The 24,130-nt window shown below is 44.0% G+C and overlaps 1 protein-coding gene across 1 annotated transcript; it reads left to right on the top strand.

Annotated features, from left to right (window-relative positions):
* The first annotated feature begins 217 nt into the window (after positions 1-217).
* Positions 218-16,650, top strand: THBS1 (thrombospondin 1). The gene is made up of 22 exons (XM_004421399.3): positions 218-403; positions 1,041-1,136; positions 1,413-1,972; positions 2,875-2,950; positions 3,272-3,471; positions 3,583-3,705; positions 4,691-4,784; positions 6,214-6,387; positions 6,696-6,872; positions 7,182-7,355; positions 7,610-7,737; positions 7,848-8,000; positions 8,436-8,654; positions 9,131-9,238; positions 9,764-9,923; positions 10,077-10,195; positions 11,806-12,040; positions 12,234-12,461; positions 12,629-12,900; positions 13,344-13,441; positions 13,546-13,685; positions 14,543-16,650. The coding sequence occupies exons 2-22, from the start codon at positions 1,070-1,072 to the stop codon at positions 14,548-14,550; spliced, it is 3,513 nt and encodes a 1,170-aa protein (XP_004421456.1). The 5' UTR covers positions 218-403; positions 1,041-1,069; the 3' UTR covers positions 14,551-16,650.
* Positions 16,651-24,130: the final 7,480 nt, after the last annotated feature.

Below are 24,130 nucleotides of genomic sequence, written 5' to 3' on the forward strand. Positions count from 1 at the left end.
TGCGTGGGCGGGCACCTATTTTTCTGAGAAGTTCCAGGGCTCCTGGGCCCCGACCCCGACCGGCCCCCCTTCACTTTCTAGCTGGAAAGTTGTGCGCCAGGCAGCGGGGGGCGGAGAGAGGAACCCAGACTGGCCCCCCTCCCGCTTCCTGCCCGGCCGCCTCCCATTGGCCAGAGGAATCTCCAGGAATGTGAGCGGCCCTTTAAAAGCGCGCGGCTCCTCCGCCTCGCCAGCCACAGCACCCGAGCCGGCCGGCAAGTGTGGTCTCCCGTGAGCTCACCCCGCAGCCTCCGACTCCGGTCGCTGCTGCCCGGGCGCACCGCCCTCCCTGCGCTCTCCCGGACTCGGCGCCCGCCGCTGCGCCCTCGCCGCCACTCCCGGCCGCTGACTTGTGTGCACACAGGTAAGGGGTCTCTGGGCGCTTGCCGAGGACCAGTGCTGCCCCTGGCCACCTACCTCGGGCTCCGAGGCTTCAGCCCGCCAGGGGCCCCGGATCTCATACTTTTTACCTTCCCCATCCTGTCCCTCCCAGACACTGGAGCACTCTTTTCGTGGAAGGGCTCCAGAGCCATCCTCTCCAGCCTTGGAGTTAACAAACCAACTCTCAGGACACCCCAAGATTTTCTTCTATTCTCCAAATCCTCCCTAAACCTTCCTATCAGTCCTCCAGAAGAGTCGCTACTTCCCCGTGCCCTCCCTGCGCCCCCACCCACATCTCCTGGTCCTCGACTTCCCCAGGAAAAGCCCTTAGGCTGCTGGTCTTTGCGGTCCCCCCACTTTAAAACCGCAATCTCCTCCCCTCAACTCGCCCATTTTCTTTCGGATGCTCTCTCCAAAGTAAATACTGTTGTCCCCTTATCTTTCCGCTCCACGGCCAGCAGTGTGCCCCGAGTCTTCTTCATCTGCCTCATCCCTTATCCCAGCAAATGTGGGACCAAAGCGGGATCCCCAGAGCCCTGGTCCCAAGCCCACTCCCCAGTTTTTGCCCACCCTCCTTGCTTGGCTGCCTCTGACCCTGGGCTCTGTGCTTCCTGCTGCAGGATCCCTGCTGGGCACAAACAGCTCCACCATGGGGCTGCCCTGGGCACTCAGTGTCCTGTTCCTGTTACATGTGTGTGGCTCCAACCACATTCCAGGTGAGTCTGTATAATACCTTTTGGGGGAGAAGGAAGAGGAGGAGTTGCTGGTTACCCCAGCTGTGTCTCCCTCCCATGCTCTCCTCTCCCAGCTGTTTCTCCCCGAGCCCTGATTCAACATCAAGATGCAGGTTCCCTGCGACTGTGGTGTTTATTCAGCTCTTTCAGTGATTGCCATTTTCACCCTGTCCCTCTGACCCCACCCCTCAGAGCTGAGCCCCTCCCCTCTGGCCCCAGCCTAGAAGGCTCACTGCCTGTCTTGCTCCTGTGTAACAGAGTCTGGAGGAGACAACAGCGTGTTCGACATCTTTGAACTCACGGGCGCTGCCCGCAAGGGCTCTGGGCGCCGACTGGTGAAGGGTCCTGACCCTTCCAGCCCAGCTTTCCGCATCGAGGATGCCAACCTGATCCCCCCTGTGCCTGATGACAAGTTCCAAGACCTAGTGGATGCTGTGCGGGCCGAGAAAGGTTTCCTCCTGCTGGCCTCCCTGAGGCAGATGAAGAAGACTCGGGGCACACTGCTGGCCGTGGAGCGGAAAGACCACTCTGGCCAGATCTTCAGCGTGGTCTCCAATGGCAAGGCGGGCACCCTTGACCTTAGCCTGACCGTGCAGGGCAAGCAGCATGTGGTGTCCGTGGAAGAAGCGCTCCTGGCGACTGGCCAGTGGAAGAGCATCACCCTGTTTGTGCAGGAGGACAGGGCCCAGCTGTACATCGACTGTGAGAAGATGGAGAATGCTGAGCTGGACGTCCCCATCCAAAGCATCTTCACCAGGGACCTGGCTAGCATCGCCAGACTCCGCATCGCAAAAGGAGGTGTCAATGACAATTTCCAGGTGAGGTCCCCTCCTCCGATTCCTAGTCCATGGGGTCACTGCTAGCCAGCTGATCTGTCAGGAGGGCTATAGCAGGAGAGGCAGGGGTTCCAGTACAGGAAATACTGCCTGTGGACTAAAGCGGTGGTTCTCAAACTTTAGAGAGCACCAGAATCACCTCGAGGGCTTCTTAAACCGCATACTGCTGCACATACACACACACCAAGTTTCCGATTCAGTAGGTCTGGGGTGGGGCCTGATAATTTGCATTTCTAACAAGTTCCAGGTGAGGCTGGTGCTGGTTTTCTGGGGACCACACTTTGAAAACCACCAAAGGAAACAATAGTTTTCCTATAACAGCCTGTTCCAGCTTTAGATACTCTCTATCCTCTTCTTAGGAAAATAACTTATTTCAAATGCATTCCACCAACTGTAATATTGCTTGACATGGATGGATACTTTGCATGAGCAGAATAAATACCACTTTGCTATTTGATTCCTCACGGGGATGTGGTGGGTTTCAAAAGGTTAAAATAGTGAATACTCACTGCTGCAGCTTTTTCCCTGCTTACACTTCTAGCTCTTTGCAACTGTGGCTTTGAAACTCCCACATTTAACTCTTTGTCATCAAATCCTCCGGCCTTAGTGTCAGATTCCATTTCCTCTGTTCTCAGTAGGCTGATAACTGAGTTCTTTGTGAAATACTGAAGACTTGGCAGAAGACACAGTTAAGATTTTAAAGTTGTTTGGCAATTTATCTTGGTGTATTATTTTGACTTGGTGATCTTAAAGGGAGCTCTTTCAAACTTGTGGAACATCTGTTGTGTGCTTTTCCTAACATAAACAGTCTCCCCCACCCATTCACACCGCCCCCCCACACACACACACACACTCTACAAGTAATGTGTGTCCTCTGCCCACAGGGGGTGCTGCAGAACGTGAGGTTTGTCTTCGGAACCACACCAGAGGACATCCTCAGGAACAAAGGCTGCTCCAGCTGTGAGTATTCTGCTATTTTTAGGGACTATAGGGAAATCAGGGGGAATTGCACCCAAAACAAGCTGAGAAATTTAAGCAACGGAGGTTGTGTATAAATTACCCCAAGGAACATAGTTAAGAGGTGTACAAAAGTGACCTCAAAGGGTATTACCCTCTCTCTCTCTCCCCCCCTCCCCCTCTCCCCTCCCTACTTGCCCCTCCCTCCCCACTTGCATCTCTTGCCCCAAATGAAATCTTTTGGGAACTCGAGGGGCAGGCTGGGGAGAGCATCTCTTTGAAGATATTCCATCACTTTTCTCATTGTGTTTCTTTATTTGGCAGCTGCCAATGTCCTTCTCACCCTCGACAACAATGTGGTGAATGGTTCCAGCCCTGCCATCCGCACTAACTACATTGGCCACAAGACAAAGGATCTGCAAGCCATCTGCGGCATCTCTTGTGACGAGCTGTCCAACATGGTCCTGGAGCTCAGGGGCCTGCGTACCATCGTGACCACGCTTCAGGACAGCATCCGCAAAGTGGTCAGTGGCCCCCGCTCCCAGCCCTTTGGCATGAGCCCCTGAAGGAATCACAGATGATCCCGAATGACTGAAAATGAGTTTGGACACTAATGACCTTTCTCCCCCATTTAGACTGAAGAGAACAAAGAGCTGGCCAATGAGCTGAGGAGGCCTCCCCTCTGCTACCACAATGGAGTTCAGTACAGGAATAACGAGGAATGGACTGTTGATAGCTGCACTGAGTGTCGCTGTCAGGTAAGGGGTCTTTACTAGCTGAAATATGAATTGATGGCGTGTGTTTGAAGCCACAGTCTCCAAGGAAATACTCAGATGGCCACACAAGCTCTTTTTATGTTCCATGGCCTGATACCCAAGTGGTTTTTTTAAGATGCAATTATAACATCTATAAAATCTTCGTCAAACTCTCAGAAAGTTTTTCAAATGTTTAATTATACCTCAGGCTAGGTATCTAAAAGAACAAATATACTAAAACATCTGAATAATTTACTTGCTTTAGTTCAAAGGCTAAGTGCTGAATGTCAGGAATAAAACCTGGAACATTCCTTTTGTTTTCCCCCAGCCCTAATTTGTATTCACCTGTGACACAGAGATGCTAATACAGTACTGATTGTTGTTCAAATCACTGAGCCTGACATTGTCAGGCTGTAACTGTCTCCTTAGCTCAGATGGCACTGCCACAGCGTGCGCGTGTCACACTAGCCCTCCCCAACGCCCGGGGCAGGTGAGTTTGAGAATTTACCTGGCTCATTGAACAAAGTCCAGCTTAAATACAAATCATGGATTGCTGGATTTGGGAGCCAACTTCATCAAATTCCCATCCTTCTCCAATATAGTATAAAGCCAGATCTATACATGAGGGAAAAAATGCTCATTGATCTTCTTTTCCACATAAAGATAAAACTGAAAAAGTCCTGGCTGAGTTTTGAGTTCAATTTCAGATGTTGATTAAGTTCCCTCTAGATAAATTCTTCATGCCATAACTTCCACTGTTGACTTAGCACCAATTAAGCAAGAACTCTCCAAGGAATGGAGTGGCAAGTACCTAGCACTAGCACTGTCTCGGCAATACTGGTGACTGCAAATACAACAGAGACAGATCTTCTACTGGAGCCTCTACAGCCCTGACCATGTGTCACCTTGGAATTGAAACGTTATAGTATGTCAACTTCTGCTTGCAGTATGCTCAGTAACCCATTTCTCCCTCACTCTTGCCCTGCAGAACTCAGTCACTATCTGCAAAAAAGTGTCCTGCCCCATCATGCCCTGCTCCAATGCCACAGTTCCTGATGGAGAATGCTGCCCACGGTGTTGGCGTAAGTTCCTAAAACTGCATAACCATTCTTCAGTGACTAGGTCAGTTCTACATAAACACTGGACAGCTGAACACAACACTGGAACCCCACCCTCATCTCCATCATGTCTTCATTCAGTTTCTTGCTGCAGCATCTGGTTAACTGGTGGCTTATCTGCTGTATAGAGCCCAAAATTCCATTATGACTAAATCTTAATTACCCTTCTGGATTACAGTATAGGCAGTAATGATCTTGGTATAGCTTACTGATTCTGTTTTTATGCGTTGAGTTAAGGAGAGATGAATATGTAGCAGCAACAGCTCTAAGTTGACTGCTTTTAGAATTTGACCTCATGGCCCAGAGTTAAAATCTCACCAGAGAAATTGATGGGCTATAGTGTGAGCATTGGACTTCATTGGGCCTGAAAGTTCTACCCATTTTATCTGAAAGAACAAGAGGCCTAAGAACATCAGCAGTTTGAGTTTCAGGGCATTAAAAGAAATAAGGCACAATATTGTTTGGCACACTATCCCTGGTTTTTGCTGCCAGTATAAGTTAATTACTTTGAATGTAGTAGGTACAAGTCATAAAAATGACTCATCACAACTAAGATCAGGAATAAAACAGGAAAGTAGCACTTGCCCTTCACACACATACGGACACACACACACAGCTCAGAATAACGAGTCCCATCCAGGGATCATGTTAGCAGTGTTGGCACGGTAATAACCATCTGTATATCTGTTTCTGTTCAGCACTCACCTGACATGTGGGTTAAAGGGAACAAAGTAGCTGGAGACTAGTGAAGTTTTGAACTTGAATCAGGGTTTGCTATGAGAACTTCCAACTGATGGCAAGAGAAAACAGGTTCTCTGTCTTGTGTCTGCTACAGCTAGATGTGATATTGTAGTCATGGTGCCTGGGCAGATGGTAAACAAACACGTCCTCCTCTTGTGAAAATGCATGCAGAGAAGGCCCCACATGCTAGGGTGAGAGAGCAGCACACTGATCACCCTCATGACAGAGCTGGAGCCAAAGCCAACAGCAGCTGAGCTGCCTTCGAGCTCATCTGCCAGACACATGGTCTGTGGCTCCCCTGAAAGTCAGAAGTGACTGGAAATGTCTATCCAGATATCTTACTCGGGAAAGGGAAATTCATCTGAAAGGCTGAGAGAGGAGAAAGGAGGCAACAATGAGGAGCACACACACTGGGAGAAGGCACAGTTGTACTGACCCCGGCAAAGCATTCCATTGCCCCAGTACTGTACAATAATGACCTGGGATAAACCGCTTGGCTGCTGGCCTAAGAAATATATTGATTTTCACCCTCTGGCAAGAGAAGAAAGTCTTGAACAGTCTAAAGCAGTTTTTAGTCTGAACCAGTCCAGAGCAGTCTAAAGAATAGCTTGTCTTAATGATCATGCACTAAATGAGCCCATTTCCCCTGCAGCCAGCGACTCTGCAGACGATGGCTGGTCCCCATGGTCTGAGTGGACCTCCTGCTCCGTGACATGTGGCAATGGAATCCAGCAGCGTGGCCGCTCCTGTGATAGCCTCAACAACCGATGCGAGGGATCCTCCGTCCAGACGCGGACCTGCCACATTCAGGAGTGTGATAAGAGATGTGAGCATCTTGGCCACTTAGGAATGTGGAGAAGTGACCTTGTCATCAGCAAGAGCAGCTCCATAGCACAGAGGTTAAGAGCACAGGTTCTAGTATCTCCGGATCTGAACCCCAATTCTCCTACTTATCTGTGCAACCTTGAGCACAACTTAGCCTCTCTGAGGCTCTTTCCTCATCTACAAATTAGGGATAATAATAGTTCTTGATAGGGTTATTTTGAGAATTTTATTTATATAATGCATTTAAAGCAGTTAGCACGACGCTTGGCTCATGGTAAACACCTGATAACCATCAGCTCTGTACTTCAGTTAAACAGGATGGCGGCTGGAGCCACTGGTCCCCGTGGTCCTCTTGCTCTGTGACGTGTGGTGATGGTGTGATCACAAGGATCCGGCTCTGCAACTCGCCCAGCCCCCAGATGAATGGGAAACCCTGTGAAGGCGAAGCTCGGGAGACCAAAGCCTGCAAGAAAGACGCCTGCCCCAGTAAGTGTGAACGCAGCTGCACCTGAGCGGCAGCTCGGCCAGCTGGCTGCCTGGCATCTTCTGCCTCCGGTTTGGTGGGTCGCGTAGGGGAAAGGTTACTTCCTAGAGAAACAAACAGAAGCAAAGTCCTGCGTGCGCAGCAGCTTCTTTAATGAAACACAGAAAGAAAACCATTTCAAACTCCCCCTCTTCCCAAACATTCTTTTCGTGCCAGTAGCAGAAGTTTCTTGAACAAACTTAGAGTTTTCTGTGACAGTAAGATGTTTGAAAATTGACCCTAATTTTTGCATATGCTTCATTTTCCTACAGTCAATGGAGGCTGGGGACCCTGGTCCCCGTGGGACATCTGTTCTGTCACCTGTGGAGGAGGGGTGCAGAAACGTAGCCGGCTCTGCAACAACCCCGCACCCCAGTTTGGAGGCAAGGACTGCGTTGGTGATGTCACAGAGAACCAGATCTGCAACAAGCAGGACTGTCCAATTGGTGAGTCCTGCAGCCCAGGACAAGACCACCCTCAGGAGTTTCTTAAGTGAATGCCGTGGTCAGCATTCAAGGGGGTTCCAGGTTTAAATGGTCCCGAGTGGTTTGAGTACTCTAAAATTACAGGCGGACCACATAATCTCAACAAGCTGTCAGTTACACAGACCCTACAATACTGTACACTGTAGTGTTTTTTAAGTACCAGCATGGCAGTAACAGCAGCTCAGGCCAACCGTTTGCTGTCTCTCTCATCTCAGATGGATGCCTGTCCAACCCCTGCTTTGCTGGTGCTAAGTGTACTAGCTACCCTGACGGCAGCTGGAAATGTGGTGCGTGTCCCCCTGGTTACAGCGGAAATGGCATCCAGTGTGAAGATGTCGATGAGGTGAGGGACCGAGGGCTCAGTACTAGATCCAGGAAAGCAGCCGACCTGTCCTGTCACTTCCTCGTGGCAGTGTTTGCTAAACATTAAGCTAACTGTTGTCTCCTCCACAGTGCAAAGAAGTGCCTGACGCCTGCTTCACCCACAACGGAGAGCACAGGTGTAGGAACACAGACCCCGGCTACAACTGCCTGCCTTGCCCGCCGCGCTTCACTGGCTCGCAGCCCTTCGGCCAGGGCGTGGAACACGCCGCTGCCAACAAGCAGGTAGAGTAGACCGGACTAGTAAACCAGAGTCTACAGCCATGAGAGGGAGGAATGTCATCTATACCCTTCACAAAAAACAGGGCAGGGGGTGAATGTACAATCTAGTTTTCAGAAACATGACTAGAAAACCCATGGTAAATCCTGCAGGGGAGAAATAGTCCATTACATTTGAAAATGCTGCCCTGCAGTTAGTTGTGAGCCAATGGACTTGTACATGCCTAGGTGCTGAGCAGTTTCAGGAAAAACAGACATGAAGCAGTGTTAGCCTGTAAACTGGGCATCCTCAGGGGGAGAACAGGGCAGGACCGAGGTAACCCACACTCCTCCCTGCGGAGCCTCTGTCCACTCAGATGACAGGGATTGGGTTCTTCTTGTTTCCGCGTATCTGAGGACCCTCGAAGGCTCTGTGTTAACATCAGGGTGTTGCACCCTCAGGTGTGCAAGCCCCGCAACCCCTGCACAGACGGGACGCACGACTGCAACAAGAACGCCAACTGCAACTACCTGGGCCACTACAGTGACCCCATGTACCGCTGCGAGTGCAAGCCCGGCTACGCTGGCAATGGCATCATCTGCGAGGAGGACACAGACCTGGACGGCTGGCCCAACGAGGACCTGGTGTGCGTGGCCAATGCAACTTACCACTGCAAAAAGGTACAGCTGGCTTTCCTCGTGTGCCTCCAGAAAGAAGGCACCTCACCCTTTTCAAAGGAACAGGCTGAGGAATTGCTTAAAGTATGAAAATGCAACTGAACGATTAAATCACCCAAAGGCACTAATTCTCATTAATATTAAATCACTTGGTGCCAAGAACATGAAAGGGGCAGGCCCTTTTGGCAACTGTGTTCCATAGTCAGTTTTGTCCAAAAAAAAGTTCACTGCTCTACCAAATACCAGCAGAGTGTGACTTGTCTTCCCGCATGTATAAAGCCTAGAGCATTTGTACAAATTATATATATCTCTCTCCCAAGAAAACATTTAATTTTTTTGTCTTCCCATAAAAAGTGTATGCTGTTGCAGAGCAGCATTCGGTTCTTTTTCTTTTTGCAACATTTGTGTCACCCCCTTGTGCATGAGCTGAGCAGAGGGCATGCAGACTGTGGCTGTAATGTGCGTCTTCTCTTTCCTAGGATAATTGCCCCAACCTCCCCAACTCGGGCCAGGAAGACTATGACAAGGATGGAGTTGGCGATGCCTGTGATGATGATGATGACAATGATAAAATTCCAGATGATAGGGTAAGAACAAAATGTTTTCCACTCCTTTTTCATCTTTTCTATTCAGCAACAGCTTGAAACACTTTGAGAGTCAATGAAACTACAGAGTTATAGGGTAAAATATACCAAACTGATAAGATAATTAGAAATTATTCATTGTGTTTCAGTAGTTTGAGGACATAAGATGTTGCCAAGAGAATCTCTAAATGAGTTTTGTTTTTCATCACAACTTACCCCCCTCTGATTTGAGCAAGAAATTACAATGTATAAACAAATGACACTTTGCTCCTCAGATTCTCTTCAAGGGTCCCAGCTTAATTATAGTAAAACTTACTTTGGGCATATTGAGAACTGAAATATTATATTTACATCTCACTGACTTGTAACCAACAGGAATGCATTTTTCACTTATGTCCTGGCTCTTAATTCTTGCAGTGATCACTTTACACTGGGTACTCAATCAGTATATGCATTATGCCTGCGGTTTGAGGCTTGAGCTGGTTTCTGCGGCAATGTTGTAAAATGCTCCATGTCTTCTCTTTGCAGGACAACTGTCCATTCCATTACAACCCAGCCCAGTATGACTATGACAGAGATGATGTGGGAGACCGCTGTGACAACTGTCCCTACAACCACAACCCAGATCAGGCTGACACAGACAACAACGGGGAAGGAGACGCCTGCGCTGCAGACATTGATGGGGATGGTAAGGCGCTCCCTGACTCCAGCAGGCCCTAGGCCATGGTGACCTTGCCCAGCTTTCAACCTGCTTCTCTCCAGCCTTGGCTGTTAGTGTGTGGTTTGGTTGACACATCCGAGGCTGAAGACTCTAGCTCTTATTTGTCCCTTGTCTCTGCAGGTATCCTCAATGAGCGAGACAACTGCCAGTATGTCTACAACGTGGACCAGAGGGACACAGATATGGATGGGGTTGGAGATCAGTGTGACAACTGCCCCCTGGAACACAATCCAGATCAGGTAGGTGGACTCCTTTCAGAATCTTTCAGTAAAGTGTTGGAATATCCCTCGAGAAAATAAAGGAGTTAAATAGAATTCAAACACTTCCATTACCATGGAATGGAAGTGGTCTCATAGCCAACTGCAATATTTTCATGTGAACAGTTTGCCTGATATGAGCTCCTTGCAGAGTCCCATAGGGATCTTCAGCGTGACAATCTTGTAGCTTCAATCTTGTCTTCTACAAGCAGGTCTACGTGACTTGCTCAGTGTGAGCTACCATTACTAAGATAAATTATACAAAGCAGAAATCTGTGACTAACAACTCTACAGTGATATTAATCATATTTAAGACTAAGGGTTAGAAGAAAAAAAATCCTTAAGCAAAATAAACAGCCATTTTCATGGCTAATGATACAATCTGGCTGTAAGAAAATCATCAAACTAAAAATACTTTCAAAAACTGGAGAAATCCCTGTTGGTCATTCTTCAAAAGTGTATGGCATTGCAAACACATCACTCTCTGCCTGTGCTAGGCAGTGCTACAAGTAGACATTAGCCAGAACAGCTTCCATGTCTGGAAGTATTTCCTTTCTTGTGTAATTGCCCATCATTATTTTCTAGGGATAAAAGTTAAGGCTTTTGCTTTTTTTTTCCCTAAAATGCATTGTTCTGGAAGCTTAGAAACCAGCTGTTTAAAAATACTTTGATAAGATTCAAGAAATTAGAAATCCAGCTTTTCCTCCTGATATTTGCTGTTATGAGGTCCTGTAAAAACAAAAGCACCAGGACGAATAGCTTTGGGGCCTTAACAAGAAAGTGTGAATGATGTGGGAGAGCTGTGCTGATCAAAGGCATTGAGGGTCCTCTATTTTGAGTCTGGACCTTACTATAAATACAACTTAAGTATCATTTAATCTCCCTGGATGAGTTTCTGGTTCCTCAGATTGTAATAAAATTTATAACAAAATTCAGTCATTATGTGAAAATCATACTAGTAAAGAGCATAAATACTGGCAAGAAAAATTCCACTTTGTGTATAGACAATTCCTAAGCATCCCACGCACACTGAGTAATGTAAAAATACTCTAAGAAATATAGTTTTGAAAAAGTTTAGAATTTTGACTTGACCTGAGCCAACAGGTGACAATCCTTATGGACTAGATGTATAAAACCAAATACCTAAAAAAGAAGAAAACAATCAATCACGACTATACACATTACCCAGTATGCACAAAAAACAGTATATTTCCATGAGTTCATGACCTAAGAGTAGAAGTTGACATGTCAACAATTTTACGATTGAAACCTTCAATAGAAAATAACAAAATGTACCCAAAGAATTTCATTTAACATTAAGATATAAGCAGATATTGCATTCTGTCCTTAGTGATTAAATTATGCTTTCTACTTAATGTTATTTCAAATTTTATATTTAAAAAAAAATCTCTTAAAATCCCTTTATGAAAACAAGGATCAAGAAAAAACTTTTAAAATTTGTCGATATTATCTTCCCGCAGTAGTACGTAGACATGAAACCCCACTGGCCATATCAAACATTAGAGAATCTTCCATAAGTTATCTTTAACATTGATTTATACTTCAATTTACCCTCTATTTCTCTCTTTCAGCTCGACTCAGACTCAGACCGCATTGGAGATACCTGTGACAACAATCAGGATATTGACGAAGATGGCCACCAGAACAACCTGGACAACTGTCCCTATGTGCCCAATGCCAACCAAGCTGACCATGACAAAGATGGCAAGGGAGATGCCTGCGACCACGATGATGACAATGATGGCATTCCTGATGACAGGGATAACTGCAGACTCGTGCCCAATCCCGACCAGAAGGACTCTGATGGTAAGTCATTGGAGCCACTTTTTAAGAGAGTAACTGAAACCGTGGCTGTCTGGATTGAGGAAATAAAAACAAAGCTAAATGCATTTGAAAGGATGAAGAGACTAAATGCCAACTTGGACAAGATAGTGAATTTCTGACACCAGTAGTAATAGCCTTTCAGAATTTCACTGAAGTCTTGCCTTTTTGACCTTAGGTGATGGTCGAGGTGATGCTTGCAAAGATGATTTTGACCATGACAATGTGCCAGATGTTGATGATATCTGTCCTGAAAACGTTGATATCAGTGAAACCGATTTCCGCCGATTCCAGATGATTCCTCTAGATCCCAAAGGGACATCCCAAAATGATCCTAACTGGGTTGTACGCCATCAGGGTAAAGAACTCGTCCAAACTGTCAACTGTGATCCTGGACTTGCTATAGGTGAGTAATGGGTTCTTCAAACAAAAGGCTAACGCATACATGGGAAAGAAACAAATAGAAAACCTACAGTTGCATGTGTCCCTGTGGGCACTAAGGATGTCTGGGAATGTAACAGAGGACATTCTGAAGGCTACAGGTTTTAACCTGGGTCTGGCCTCATCTTCCAGGTTATGATGAGTTTAATGCTGTGGACTTCAGTGGCACCTTCTTCATCAACACCGAGAGGGACGATGACTACGCTGGGTTTGTGTTTGGCTACCAGTCCAGCAGCCGCTTCTATGTTGTGATGTGGAAGCAAGTCACCCAGTCCTACTGGGACACCAACCCTACAAGGGCTCAGGGATACTCAGGCCTTTCTGTGAAAGTCGTGAACTCCACCACGGGGCCTGGCGAGCACCTGCGGAATGCCCTGTGGCACACAGGAAACACCCCTGGCCAGGTAAGAACGCCCTGCAGAAGGGAGAGAATGGATGGGTGCTTGACTCGTACTAGGGATGCTGTGCTTTGGCCAAGACTCCCAACAGGAAATCTTAGACATCAAGTTCAACATCACCAATTGCAGCATTAAGCTGTGCTTTGTAAAAACATAATAGTGTGTGAGAGGGGAGCTCGCCTTCACCAAGAGTTACCCTTCAAATCTAAAGGCAGTTTCAGCCTCTTCAAACAAAAAAGCTGCTTCCCTTCCCTCTTTGTTTCATTCCCTTCCATTTTGTCTACATTCAAGGACACATCAAATGAAAGAGGCCTTGGAAAAAATCCTACATCAAAGCCCTCTAATTTAGGTCAACTTGATACCTCTAAAGCACTGTATCTTACGGAATGAAATAGAAACCTTCTCACGATGGAGCTGTGTTTCAACCTCCTCTTTTCCTTTTCCTTCAGGTGCGCACCCTGTGGCATGACCCTCGTCACATAGGCTGGAAAGACTTCACCGCCTACAGATGGCGTCTCAGCCACAGGCCAAAGACAGGTTTCATTAGGTAAGATTGCAAGGATTCAATTTCACTTATAGTCACCCTGATGGGCAAGAAGGAGGAGCCCAAAAAGTATGGGTGTCACTAATGCGAGTTTCTTTTTCCTGCAGAGTGGTGATGTATGAAGGGAAGAAAATCATGGCTGACTCAGGACCCATCTATGACAAAACCTATGCTGGTGGCAGGCTAGGGTTGTTTGTCTTCTCTCAAGAAATGGTGTTCTTCTCCGACCTGAAATATGAATGCAGAGGTAGGAGCCACATTACAGTGAATGTACAGTTGATATCTCTAATTCAGACTACTATCAAGAATGCCAATTATGGGAGAACAATTTAAAGACTATTTTAGATATAGGGTTATTTATATTTTGCTGTTGATACAATAATGAAAATGAAATGATGCCTATGAACTGTGGCTTATGAAATCCTGAGTCCTTGTTAACAGTATTAGTTTGCTTAGCAATCTCCATGCTCTTCATAGACTGTGCAAAGAAATGGCAGACAAGCTCCTGTACAGTTGAGACCACATTAATTCTTTAAAATTGTACATGTTTCTGTCTTTCACACTGCTTATAGTTTCAGTCATGCCATTATAGCATAAGTTGTCTTTCACAGCCTTTCCCCACATGCAAGGAGGGGAAAGGAGTACTGCCTTCATATGGCGTGTTAAATTAATTTTCAGTACTAACCTTAGCTTTTTTCCTCCATTCTTTTTCACTCAGTGGTTACTTAAGCTCTCACTGAGTCCAGCATTGGGCCTACCACAAAATAAGTGCTTAATAAATGTTTCCTGGGTCAAGGCCTGATGCCTACAAGATCAGTCAGAGTAAAAAAAAGATGGTTGGTTTTACTCAACAAAACTTAAATTATAATGTAATCTTTGAGTCTGAATTGAAATAAAACTCCCTAAACATTGAGTGCCTTAGAAAGCATAGCCTAAGTTCTAGAAGGTCATGCGATATCAATCGCCTAGCCTAATGTCAGCTTATAAAATTAAACGTTAATTTGTTCAATCTTAAATTATGCTGTTAATTTATTAACTGATATTAAGATGACAATGCCTTTGAATTCGTTTTTGTTTATATATTTTTGTTTGTTTATTTAACAGATTCATAATCATCCAACTGTTGATCAAAAGACTGATCATAACCGATGCTGGTATTGCACCTTCTGGAACCATGGGCTTAAGAAAACCCCCAGGATCTCTCCTCCCTGCCTTCCTTTTTTCTCTGCTTGCATCAGTGTGGACTCCTAGAACATGTGACTTGCCTCAAGAAAATGCAATTTCCCAAATCAGACTCAGCATTCAGCCTCTGAATGAGAAGAGACTCTTACAAAAATATAAACTTTGTGCTTTTGAAAAAGCAAAAGCATCCACTTGCTTCAGTGGGAAGGTGCCCGCTCCACTGGGCTTTTGTCACGGTGCAGGGTGCTCTTATGAGGCCCTTCTGAGCAGTGGACTCAAAAGCGTTTTCAGGCATGTGAGAGAAGGGAGGACTCACTAGAATTAGCAAACCAAACCACCCCGACACACTCCCTCAGGACTAGGGGGAACATGGGCCAAACCCTGAGGGGTGGGCGCGTATCCAAGAGATGATTGTATGAAGAAAATATGGAGGAACTGTTACATGTTTGGTACTAAATCATTTTCAGGGGATCGAAAGACTATGGCTGGATTTCATGATGCTGACCGGTGTTAGCTGACTAACCCACATAAATAGGCACTTAAATAGAAGCAGGGAAGGGAGGGCAAGATTGGCTTCTGGACTTCCTCTCGGATCCCCACCCCTTACACATCACCTTTAGTGACCGAGGAGGGAGTCAGAAGTAAACCAGTGTAAGGCAGTGCTGGCTGCTTCTGCCTGGTTACATTGAAACTGTTGGTTTTCTTCCAGATGTAGCTCGTGCAGATGTAGCAGGAAAATAAGAAAACCTACCATCTCAGTGAGCACCGGGCTGCCTCCCAAGGGAGGGGCAGCCGGGCTTGTATTTTTATGGTTAGAAAGGCACAAAAATATTATCAACTTAACTAAAACATTCCTCTTCTCTCTTTTTCTCCTGAATATCATAGATTTCCAGTTCTCTTTTGGACTGTAAGTTTTTGTTTTACAAATGCTTTACAATGTAAAATATTTATTTTTTACCTATTCTGGAGGATCTGTCTGAAAGACTATTCATGGAACAGGAAGAAGCATGAGGATTATCCGTGTCATCTTTGTTATGAGTCTTCATGACTGTAAGATTGTAAATACAGATTATTTATTAACTCTGTTCTACCTGGAATCTAGGTTTGGTATGGAAAGTATCTGAGAGCAGGTAGTCGAGATTTACGAGGAAGGCTCTCACAGGAGCTGTACAAGGAGAACAGCACAGTCAGCTGCTCTTCACTCTGTGCGTAGAATGAATGATTTGGGATTCTTTTTTTCTTCTCCCCTTGTTTGTTTTGTCTTTTCAAGTGGAATTAGTTGGTTGTCCATTTGCAAGTTGTTAGATTGCAAAGAAAGCCAGGAGGTCTTCGATACTGTTTTACCCCATCCCTTGTGCCTATTTCCAGGAAGAAGAAAAGCATCTACGCTTATATTTTTTTTTTCATTTTTCCAAACGAGAAAAAAAGGACAAAGGTGAAACTTATATACAAATATTACCTCATTTGTTGTGTGACTGAGTAAAGAATTTTTGGATCAAACAGAAGGAGTTTAAGTGTCTAACAAACTAGCTACTGTAGTACCTAAAAAAGTCAATGTTGTACATAGTATAAAATTCTTTGCAGAAAAGTATTCCCAATAAGGAAATAGCATTGAAATGTTCAATACATTTTCTGAAAGTTATGTTTTTTCTATCATCTTGTATGCCATTGCTTTATTTTTATAAATTATTTTCTCATTGCCATTGGAATAGATATCTCAGATTGTGTAGATATGCTATTTAAATAATTTATCAGGAAATACTGCCTGTAGAGTTAGTATTTCTATTTTTATAAAATGTTTGCACACTGAATTGAAGAATTGTTGGTTTCTTTTTTGTTTTTGATTTGTTTTTTGCTTGTTACCCCCCGCTGCCCCCTAGTTTTTACTATTTGCCAATACCTTTTTCTAGGAATGTGCTTTTTTTGTACACATTTTTATCCATTTTACATTCTAAAGCAGTGTAAGTTGTATATTACTGTTTCTTATGTACAAGGAACAACAATAAATCATATGGGAATTTATATTTATACTTACTGTAGCCATGTTGATTTGTTCTCTACTGGCTTTAGATTATGAGGTATGGGTAAACTCTAGTCTTAAACCAATATAGCATACACAAAAAGAAATTATAGTAATAGTAACATTCACAGTTACTATATGATTCACAAAGACTGAGTTGCTTAAGCTTAAGAATACACATTTGCTGGACTTGTGGAATAAAAGAACAAAACAACAAATTAGCCTGCCACATTAAAAACAGGAAAGAGACATGACCCCCAAGATGCAGACCCCAAAAAGGATACAATTTCATATTTTACTGTCATTAAGTGTCATGTATTAAATCCTTTTTAAAGTCCAGTTCTGTTTCTAACAAGAACAATGAAAACAAAGGGAAAAACAGGAGTGAAGCACATACAATTTTCATAGCCACATTTTCTGACCCATGAATGATGGCACTGGGGGGGGGCAACACAATTGCATGTTGTGCAGAAGCTTTAGAAGTAAGTGTTATTGCGGGAGGAATTGTCCTTGAAAACTTGGGCCAAACTTTATAGCTATCACCTTTTGGAGAATGAATATACCTTTGGTCAAAAACAGATGACTAAAGAGAAAGAATTTGGAAGAAATCCTAATACACATAAAATATCAAATTATTTTGTGAAGAGAAGGCCAAATCCTTACAATAAGCAGACCTTGAGTTTGAGATGGGCTAACCACGAGTCTAGAATACTGACCAATTTCCAGTTTTAATAACAGGTAGAATAAGAAATTTTATGAGTAGGTTAAGGTCTGGCTTTGAGGTACATTAACACCAGAAAGGACTGGCTGAGTGAGACAGAATCTTCTTCCCTTGATTTTTTTCTCTCTCATGCTAAAAACACATATATGATTATGCTACCCTAGATAGATAAGTATAAATTGCGAAATCATTTTTGGTACCCAGGTGAAGAATCAAGAATGAGAAGGTATTCATAACGGTTATAGAGTTTGGAAAACTGATTTGAAACAAATAATTCCTTGAAACATGACATCATTCATTCTCAGAGTAGCTCAATATGTGAAGTCTTGGGAGAGAATTTTAATTCACTTTTAAGGAGCAGACCAAAAGTAACTGAAAATATCAAGATAGGACAGAAAAAGGATCTGGGAGCAGGAGCTTTTTTCCCAGGCATGTTCCACATTTACTCCAGGACTGACCTTCAAATCAGCAGGTTATATTGAAATAAACAACTTGTTAAAAATTTAAATTATGCCATCAAGGTGATAGCTTTTTCCTCTTACAAGAGTTTATTGTCATGTGTTTCGGAGAGAGACTGAAGGGCAATAAACCTTAGGTTCTACGGAAATTTACAATAAAGGCAGTAGCAGTAGTTTTCTTGAAGGAAGAATAATAAATAGAAAAACCTCAAATTTTAAGATCCTAAATTCATTCCCAAAATGAATTAGCTCTTAGTCTTTCATACTTTTTCTTCTCTGTCTTGTTCTGGAGCAAACGCTTAGGTTTAGAGGGAACCTTAAAATAAAAACACTGATTCTTAATAAGTATACTTCCCTTCCCCATCAGGATAACATATTTTTTTTAAATCTGGAGACTTTGTGTTGAATTATATTACAAATTCAGCTTACGGGTCCTTGTTAGAGGTAGCTTCACTTGACATGCTATGGAACGGTGTTACCTCTTTTAACGGCAAAATTCATTACTTAAGATCATTCTGCTTTCCTTCCCCTCTCTTAAACTCCTGTACATAAAGGCTCACTATGCCCCTAATACTATTTGCAGAAACACATTATAAAGCCATAAGCTCTCCTCACCCCACCCCAAAATCTCTGTCTCTCTGTCTCTCTCTCTCTCTCTCACCCACATTCACACACACACACGAACGTCAAATACCAGAAGCACATGGGTTTAGAAGGCAGAGCCCCTCTGAAAGGCTGATGGGCAAAAATGGCTCCTCTCTGTCCACACCAAATTCCCACTCATATCACCTCTCCCCTCTGATTGTTCTGATCCAAACCCTACAACACATGACATGGCTATGAGAGTCTAAAATCATGACTTTTAACTTTTGCTGGCACCCCGCAGCAAAACTCTTAGCATCAAGATAAATTACATTGTACCAAATTGACATCAGCATGAACCATTGCTATTTTAATGTAAACTGTAAGAGGAGGCTCGAAAAAGAAATTGACTATCCACTCTTCTGAAAACAGTAGCTATAGAATTCTTCATCTTAAAAGGTCAAGGAGGATCTCGAGTCAAGATGGCGGCGTAAGCAGACTCGGAACTCACCTCCTCCCGTGGACACAGCCAATATACAACTACTCGTGGAAAAATTATCCCTGAGACAGAACTGAAAACTGGATAAGAGGAACTCCTGCAACAACGGACAATCCTAACTGAGGTGGAAGAGGCAGAGACTCCCTTCTGGAGAGGAAAAACGCCGCCTTCACAAGCCACCAGCTTCACGGCCGCAGGGAGCAGCCCACAGGTACACAGCCTCCCTGGAGGCGCGGGGCCCTGAGCCGGGGAGCGCCCCCGCTGTGGGCATTTTGTGGACCCAGAACAATCGAGACCAGCGGCATAACATCTGACTTTGCCTGCTACTAAAACACTGGGGAGCACCCCCAGAAAACCCGGTTCACAAAGAAACTAAAACCAGCTCTTAAAGGGCCCGCGCGCAAACTCACCCGTTTCAGAAAGCATCCTAAAATCACCAGAAAGAAAGGTGCACAGTGCTGTGGTGAAAAGAGACTCACCTAATAGGCCCTGAGTGCATCTCGGTGAGGGGTGAGACCTCTCCAGGGACTGGGACATTGGCGGTGGCCATTGTTGTGGCCTGGTGTGGGCGTGCTGACACAGACGCCATTGGAGTTCTCCCTGAGGCCTGCTAGCCCAGGGTCTGCCCCACCCGCTAGAGCACCGATTTAATCCAGCTCAGCCAGGGCAGGCAGCCCACCCTAGAGACTGGCCCGACCCGACAACAAGCCCTCAGGCAACTTGTGGGCCTGCATAGATTGGTGACTGGATTCTCTGCAGCCTGGCAACTGAGCTGACTTCAGTGGGGCAGGGCGTGCACAAGGAGCGGGTGGAGAGTGTGGGGCAGTGGTGGAGTGTGTGGGGCTCCCGCCGTGGAGAGACTGGGTCTGCTTGGGGAGGTCGGGGCGCGCACAGGGGGCAGGACTGTGTTGACTGTGTGTGTGGACCTGTGGGCAGCAGGGCTTGTCAGCTGAAGAAGACTTGTGCTTCTCAAAGACCCACATAGGGGGTTTGCCCCACCTTCCAAAGCCTGAAACAATTGGGTGCTCCTGTGCCTGAGGCCAGCCCCACCCAGCTGCAATCCTCAGAGAGCTGACAAGAGACCTAATAGGCTAGAGGCTTACAGCAATTGTAAGGCCCTGAGCCTAACAACCTGCCATGCCGGGGGCCTACTCACTTAAAAGAAATACTGCAACACAAATGTGGTATTAGAACTTGCAGCCAACTGTGCTGGGGCTCCCCACACCTGATAAAGAGACTGAAGGGCCCACAACAACTACAAGCAGCTGAGCATTACAACAGCTGGCCAGGAGCATAACTCGGCCTCCCTGGGTGCATACAGGGAGAGCAAACAGGCCACAACAGAAGGACACACGTAGCCCACATAGGGGTCACCCCTGGAACATTGAGAACTGAGGGAAGCACACTGGAAGCCTCCTAAGCCATCACTTACATAAGGTCACCTATCCAAGAGCAGGAGACGTAGCTGACCTACCTAATACATAGACACAAGCATAGGGAAAGAGGCAAAATGAGGAGGCAAAAGAATACATTCCAAGTAAGGGAACAGGACAAAACCCCAGAAAAGGAACTAAGTGAAACAGAAATGAGCAACCTACCCGACAGAGAGTTCAAACTAAGCGTGATAAGCATGCTCACTGATCTGGGGAGAAGAATAGATGAACTCAGTGAGAATGTCAACAAAGAAATGGAAGATATGAAAAAGAACCAATCAGAAATGAAGAATACAATACTGGAAATGAAAAATTCATTAGAGGGACTCAAAAACAGAGTAGAGGATACAGAAGAATGGATCTGCGAGCTGGATGAAAGACTAGAAGAAATTACCCAAGCTGAACAGGTAAAAGAGAAAAGAATTAAAAAGAGTGAGGACAGTCTAAGGGACCTCTGGGACAACATCAAGCACACTAACATCCGTGTTATAGGTGTCCTGGAAGGAGTAGAGCGAGACAAGGGGGCAGAGAATCTATTTCAAGAAATAATAGATGAAAACTTCCCTAACCTAAGGAAGGAAACAGACATCCAGGTACAGGAAGCACAGAGAGCCCCAAACAAGATAAACCCAAAGAGGCCCACACCAAGACACATCATAATCAAAATGTCCAGAATTAAAGATAAAGAGAGAATCCTAAAAGCCGCAAGAGAATGTCAAGTTACATACAAAAGAAACCCCATAAGGCTATCAGCTGACTTCTCAGCAGAAACCTTACAGGCTAGAAGAGAATGACACGATATATTTAAAGTGCTAAAAGGAAAAAACTTACAGCCAAGAATACTCTACCCAGCAAGGTTATCATTCAAAATGGAAGGAGAGATCAAAATTTTCCCGGACAAGCAAAAATTAAAGGAGTTTGTCACCAAGAAACCAGTGCTACAAGAAATGTTAAAGGGACTCATTTAAGGGGAAAAGAGAAGACCACAAATAGGAAAAATTATCTATTTCCATGATAAGAACGTAATGGATACAAATGCACAAAAAAGAGGTTAGATATGATATCAAAAACATAAAAGGAAGGAGGAGGGGAGTTAAAGAGTACAGCTTTCAGACAGAGGTCAAACTAAAGTGACCATCAATTCTGTATAGAAGAAGAAAGGAACAGAGAAGGACTACTAAAACACTGAGGGAAAAAAAAAAAGTTGAAAAAGGGCAGTAAGTACATACTTATCAATAGCTACTTTAAACGTCAATGGACTAAATGCTCCAATTAAAAGGCATAGGGTGGCTGACTGGATAAAAAAACAAGACCCATATATATGCTGCATACAAGAGACACACTTCAGACCTAAAGACACTCACAAACTGAAAGTGAAGAGATAGAAAAAGATACTCCACGCAAATGGCAATGAAAAGAAAGCTGGGGTAGCAGTACTCATATCAGACAAAATAGACTTTAAAACAAACACTGTAAAAAGAGACAAAGAAGGGCATTACATAATGATCAAGGGAACAATCCAACAAGAGGATATAACACTTGTAAATATCTACGCACCCAATGTAGGTGCACCTAAATATATAAAGCAATTATTAACAGACATAAAAACAGAAATAGACAGTAACACAATAATAGTAGGGGACTTTAATACTCCACTTACACCAATGGATAGATCATCCAAACAGAAGATCAATAAGGAAACATTGGCCTTAAATGACACACTACAACAGATGGACCTAGTAGATACATACAGAGCATTCCATCCAAAAACCGAAGAATACACGTTCTTTTCAAATGCACATGGAACATTCTCCAGGATTGATCACATATTAGGCCACAAAACAAGTCTCCATAAATTTAAGAAGATTGAAATAATACCAAGCATCTTTTCTGACCACAACGGTATGAAACTAGAAATCAACTATAGGAAGAAAATCAGAACAGCCACAAATACGTGGAGATTAAACAAAATGCTACTGAACAACGACTGGGTTAACGAAGAAATCAAAGAAGAAATCAAAAAATACCTGGAGACAAATGAAAATGAAAATACGATATGCCAGAACTTATGGGATACAGCAAAAGCAATTCTAAGAGGGAAGTTTATAGCAATACAGGCCTATCTCAACAAACAAGAAAAATCTCAAATAAACAATCTAACAATGCACCTAAAGGAACTGGAAAAAGAAGAACAAACAAAGCCCAAAATCAGTAGAAGAAGGGAAATAATAAAAATCAGAGCAGAAATAAATGAAATAGAGACCAAAAAAACAATAGAAAAATTTAATAAAACCAAGAGCTGGTTCTTTGAAAAGATCAACGAAATTGACAAACCTTTAGCTAGACTCACCAAGAAAAAAAGAGAGAAGGCACAAATAAGTAAAATCAGAAATGAAAGAGGAGAGGTTACAACAGACACCTCAGAAATACAAAAGATTATAAGAGAATACTATGAAAAGCTACATGCCAACCAATTCGACAATCTGGAGGAAATGGATAAATTCTTAGAATCATACAACCTTCCAAAACTGGATCAAGAAGAAGTAGAGAATTTGAATAGACCAATCACCAGTAAGGAGATCGAAACAGTAATCACAAACCTCCCCAAAAATAAAAGTCCAGGACCAGACGGCTTCCCTGGTGAATTCTACCAAACATTCAAAGAAGACTTAATACCTATCCTTCTCAAACTCTTCCAAAAAATTGAGGAGGGGTGGAAGCTCCCTAACTCATTCTACGAAGGTGACATTACCCTGATACCAAAACCAGACAAGGACAACACAAAAAAAGAAAATTACAGGCCAATATCACTGATGAACATCGATGCAAAAATCCTCAACAAAATACTAGCAAATCACATACAATACGTTAAAAAGATTATACACCATGATCAAGTGGGATTTATTCCAGGGATGCAGGGATGGTTTAACATTCGCAAATCAATCAACGTAATACACCACATTAATAAAATGAAGAATAAAAATCACATGATCATCTCAATAGATGCAGAGAAAGCATTTGACAAGATACAGCATCGATTTATGATAAAAACTCTGAATAAAATGGGTATAGAAGGAAAGTACCTCAACATAATAAAGACCATATATGACAAACCCACAGCTAATATCATCCTCAATGGTGAAAAACTGAAAGCTATCCCTCTAAGAACAGGAACCAGACAAGGATGCCCACTGTCACCACTCCTATTTAACATAGTACTGGAAGTCCTAGCCAGAGCAATCAGGCAAGAGAAAGAAATAAAAGGGATCCAAATTGGAAAGGAAGAAGTGAAACTGTCACTATTTGCAGATGACATGATTTTATATATAGAAAACCCTAAAGAATCCACCAGAAAACTTTTAGAAGTAATAAACGAATATGCTAAAGTTGCAGGATACAAAATCAACATACAAAAATCAGTTGCATTTCTGTACACTAACAACAAAGTAGCAGAAAGAGAAATTAAGAATACCATCCCATATACAATTGCAACAAAAAGAATAAAATACCTAGGAATAAACTTAACCAAAGAGGTGAAAGATCTGTACACTGAAAACTATAAAACATTTCTGAAAGAAATTGAAGAAGACACAAAGAAATGGAAAGATATTCCGTGCTCTTGGATTGGAAGAATTAACATAGTTAAGATGTCCAGGGCCGGCCCTGTGGCTTGGCGGTTGAGTGCACACGCTCTGCTGCTGGCGGCCTAGGTTCGGATCCCGGGCGCACACCGAGGCACCACTTCTCTGGCCGTGCTGAGGCCGAGTCCCACATACAGCAACTAGAAGGATGTGCAG

Source organism: Ceratotherium simum, chromosome 3, assembly GCF_057802395.1.
Source record: "Ceratotherium simum simum isolate JZ-2026a chromosome 3, ASM5780239v1, whole genome shotgun sequence".
NCBI lineage: Eukaryota > Metazoa > Chordata > Mammalia > Perissodactyla > Rhinocerotidae > Ceratotherium > Ceratotherium simum.

What these genes read in the sequence shown, in the direction of transcription:
- THBS1 (XM_004421399.3), top strand. Translation starts at nt 1,070, where the DNA reads ATGGGGCTGCCCTGGGCACTCAGTGTCCTGTTCCTGTTACATGTGTGT. An exon ending in TGGCTCCAACCACATTCCAG is followed by an intron (nt 1,137 to 1,412) that starts GTGAGTCTGTAT and finishes CCTGTGTAACAG; the next exon opens with AGTCTGGAGGAGACAACAGC. An exon ending in CAAGAAAGACGCCTGCCCCA is followed by an intron (nt 6,873 to 7,181) that starts GTAAGTGTGAAC and finishes ATTTTCCTACAG; the next exon opens with TCAATGGAGGCTGGGGACCC.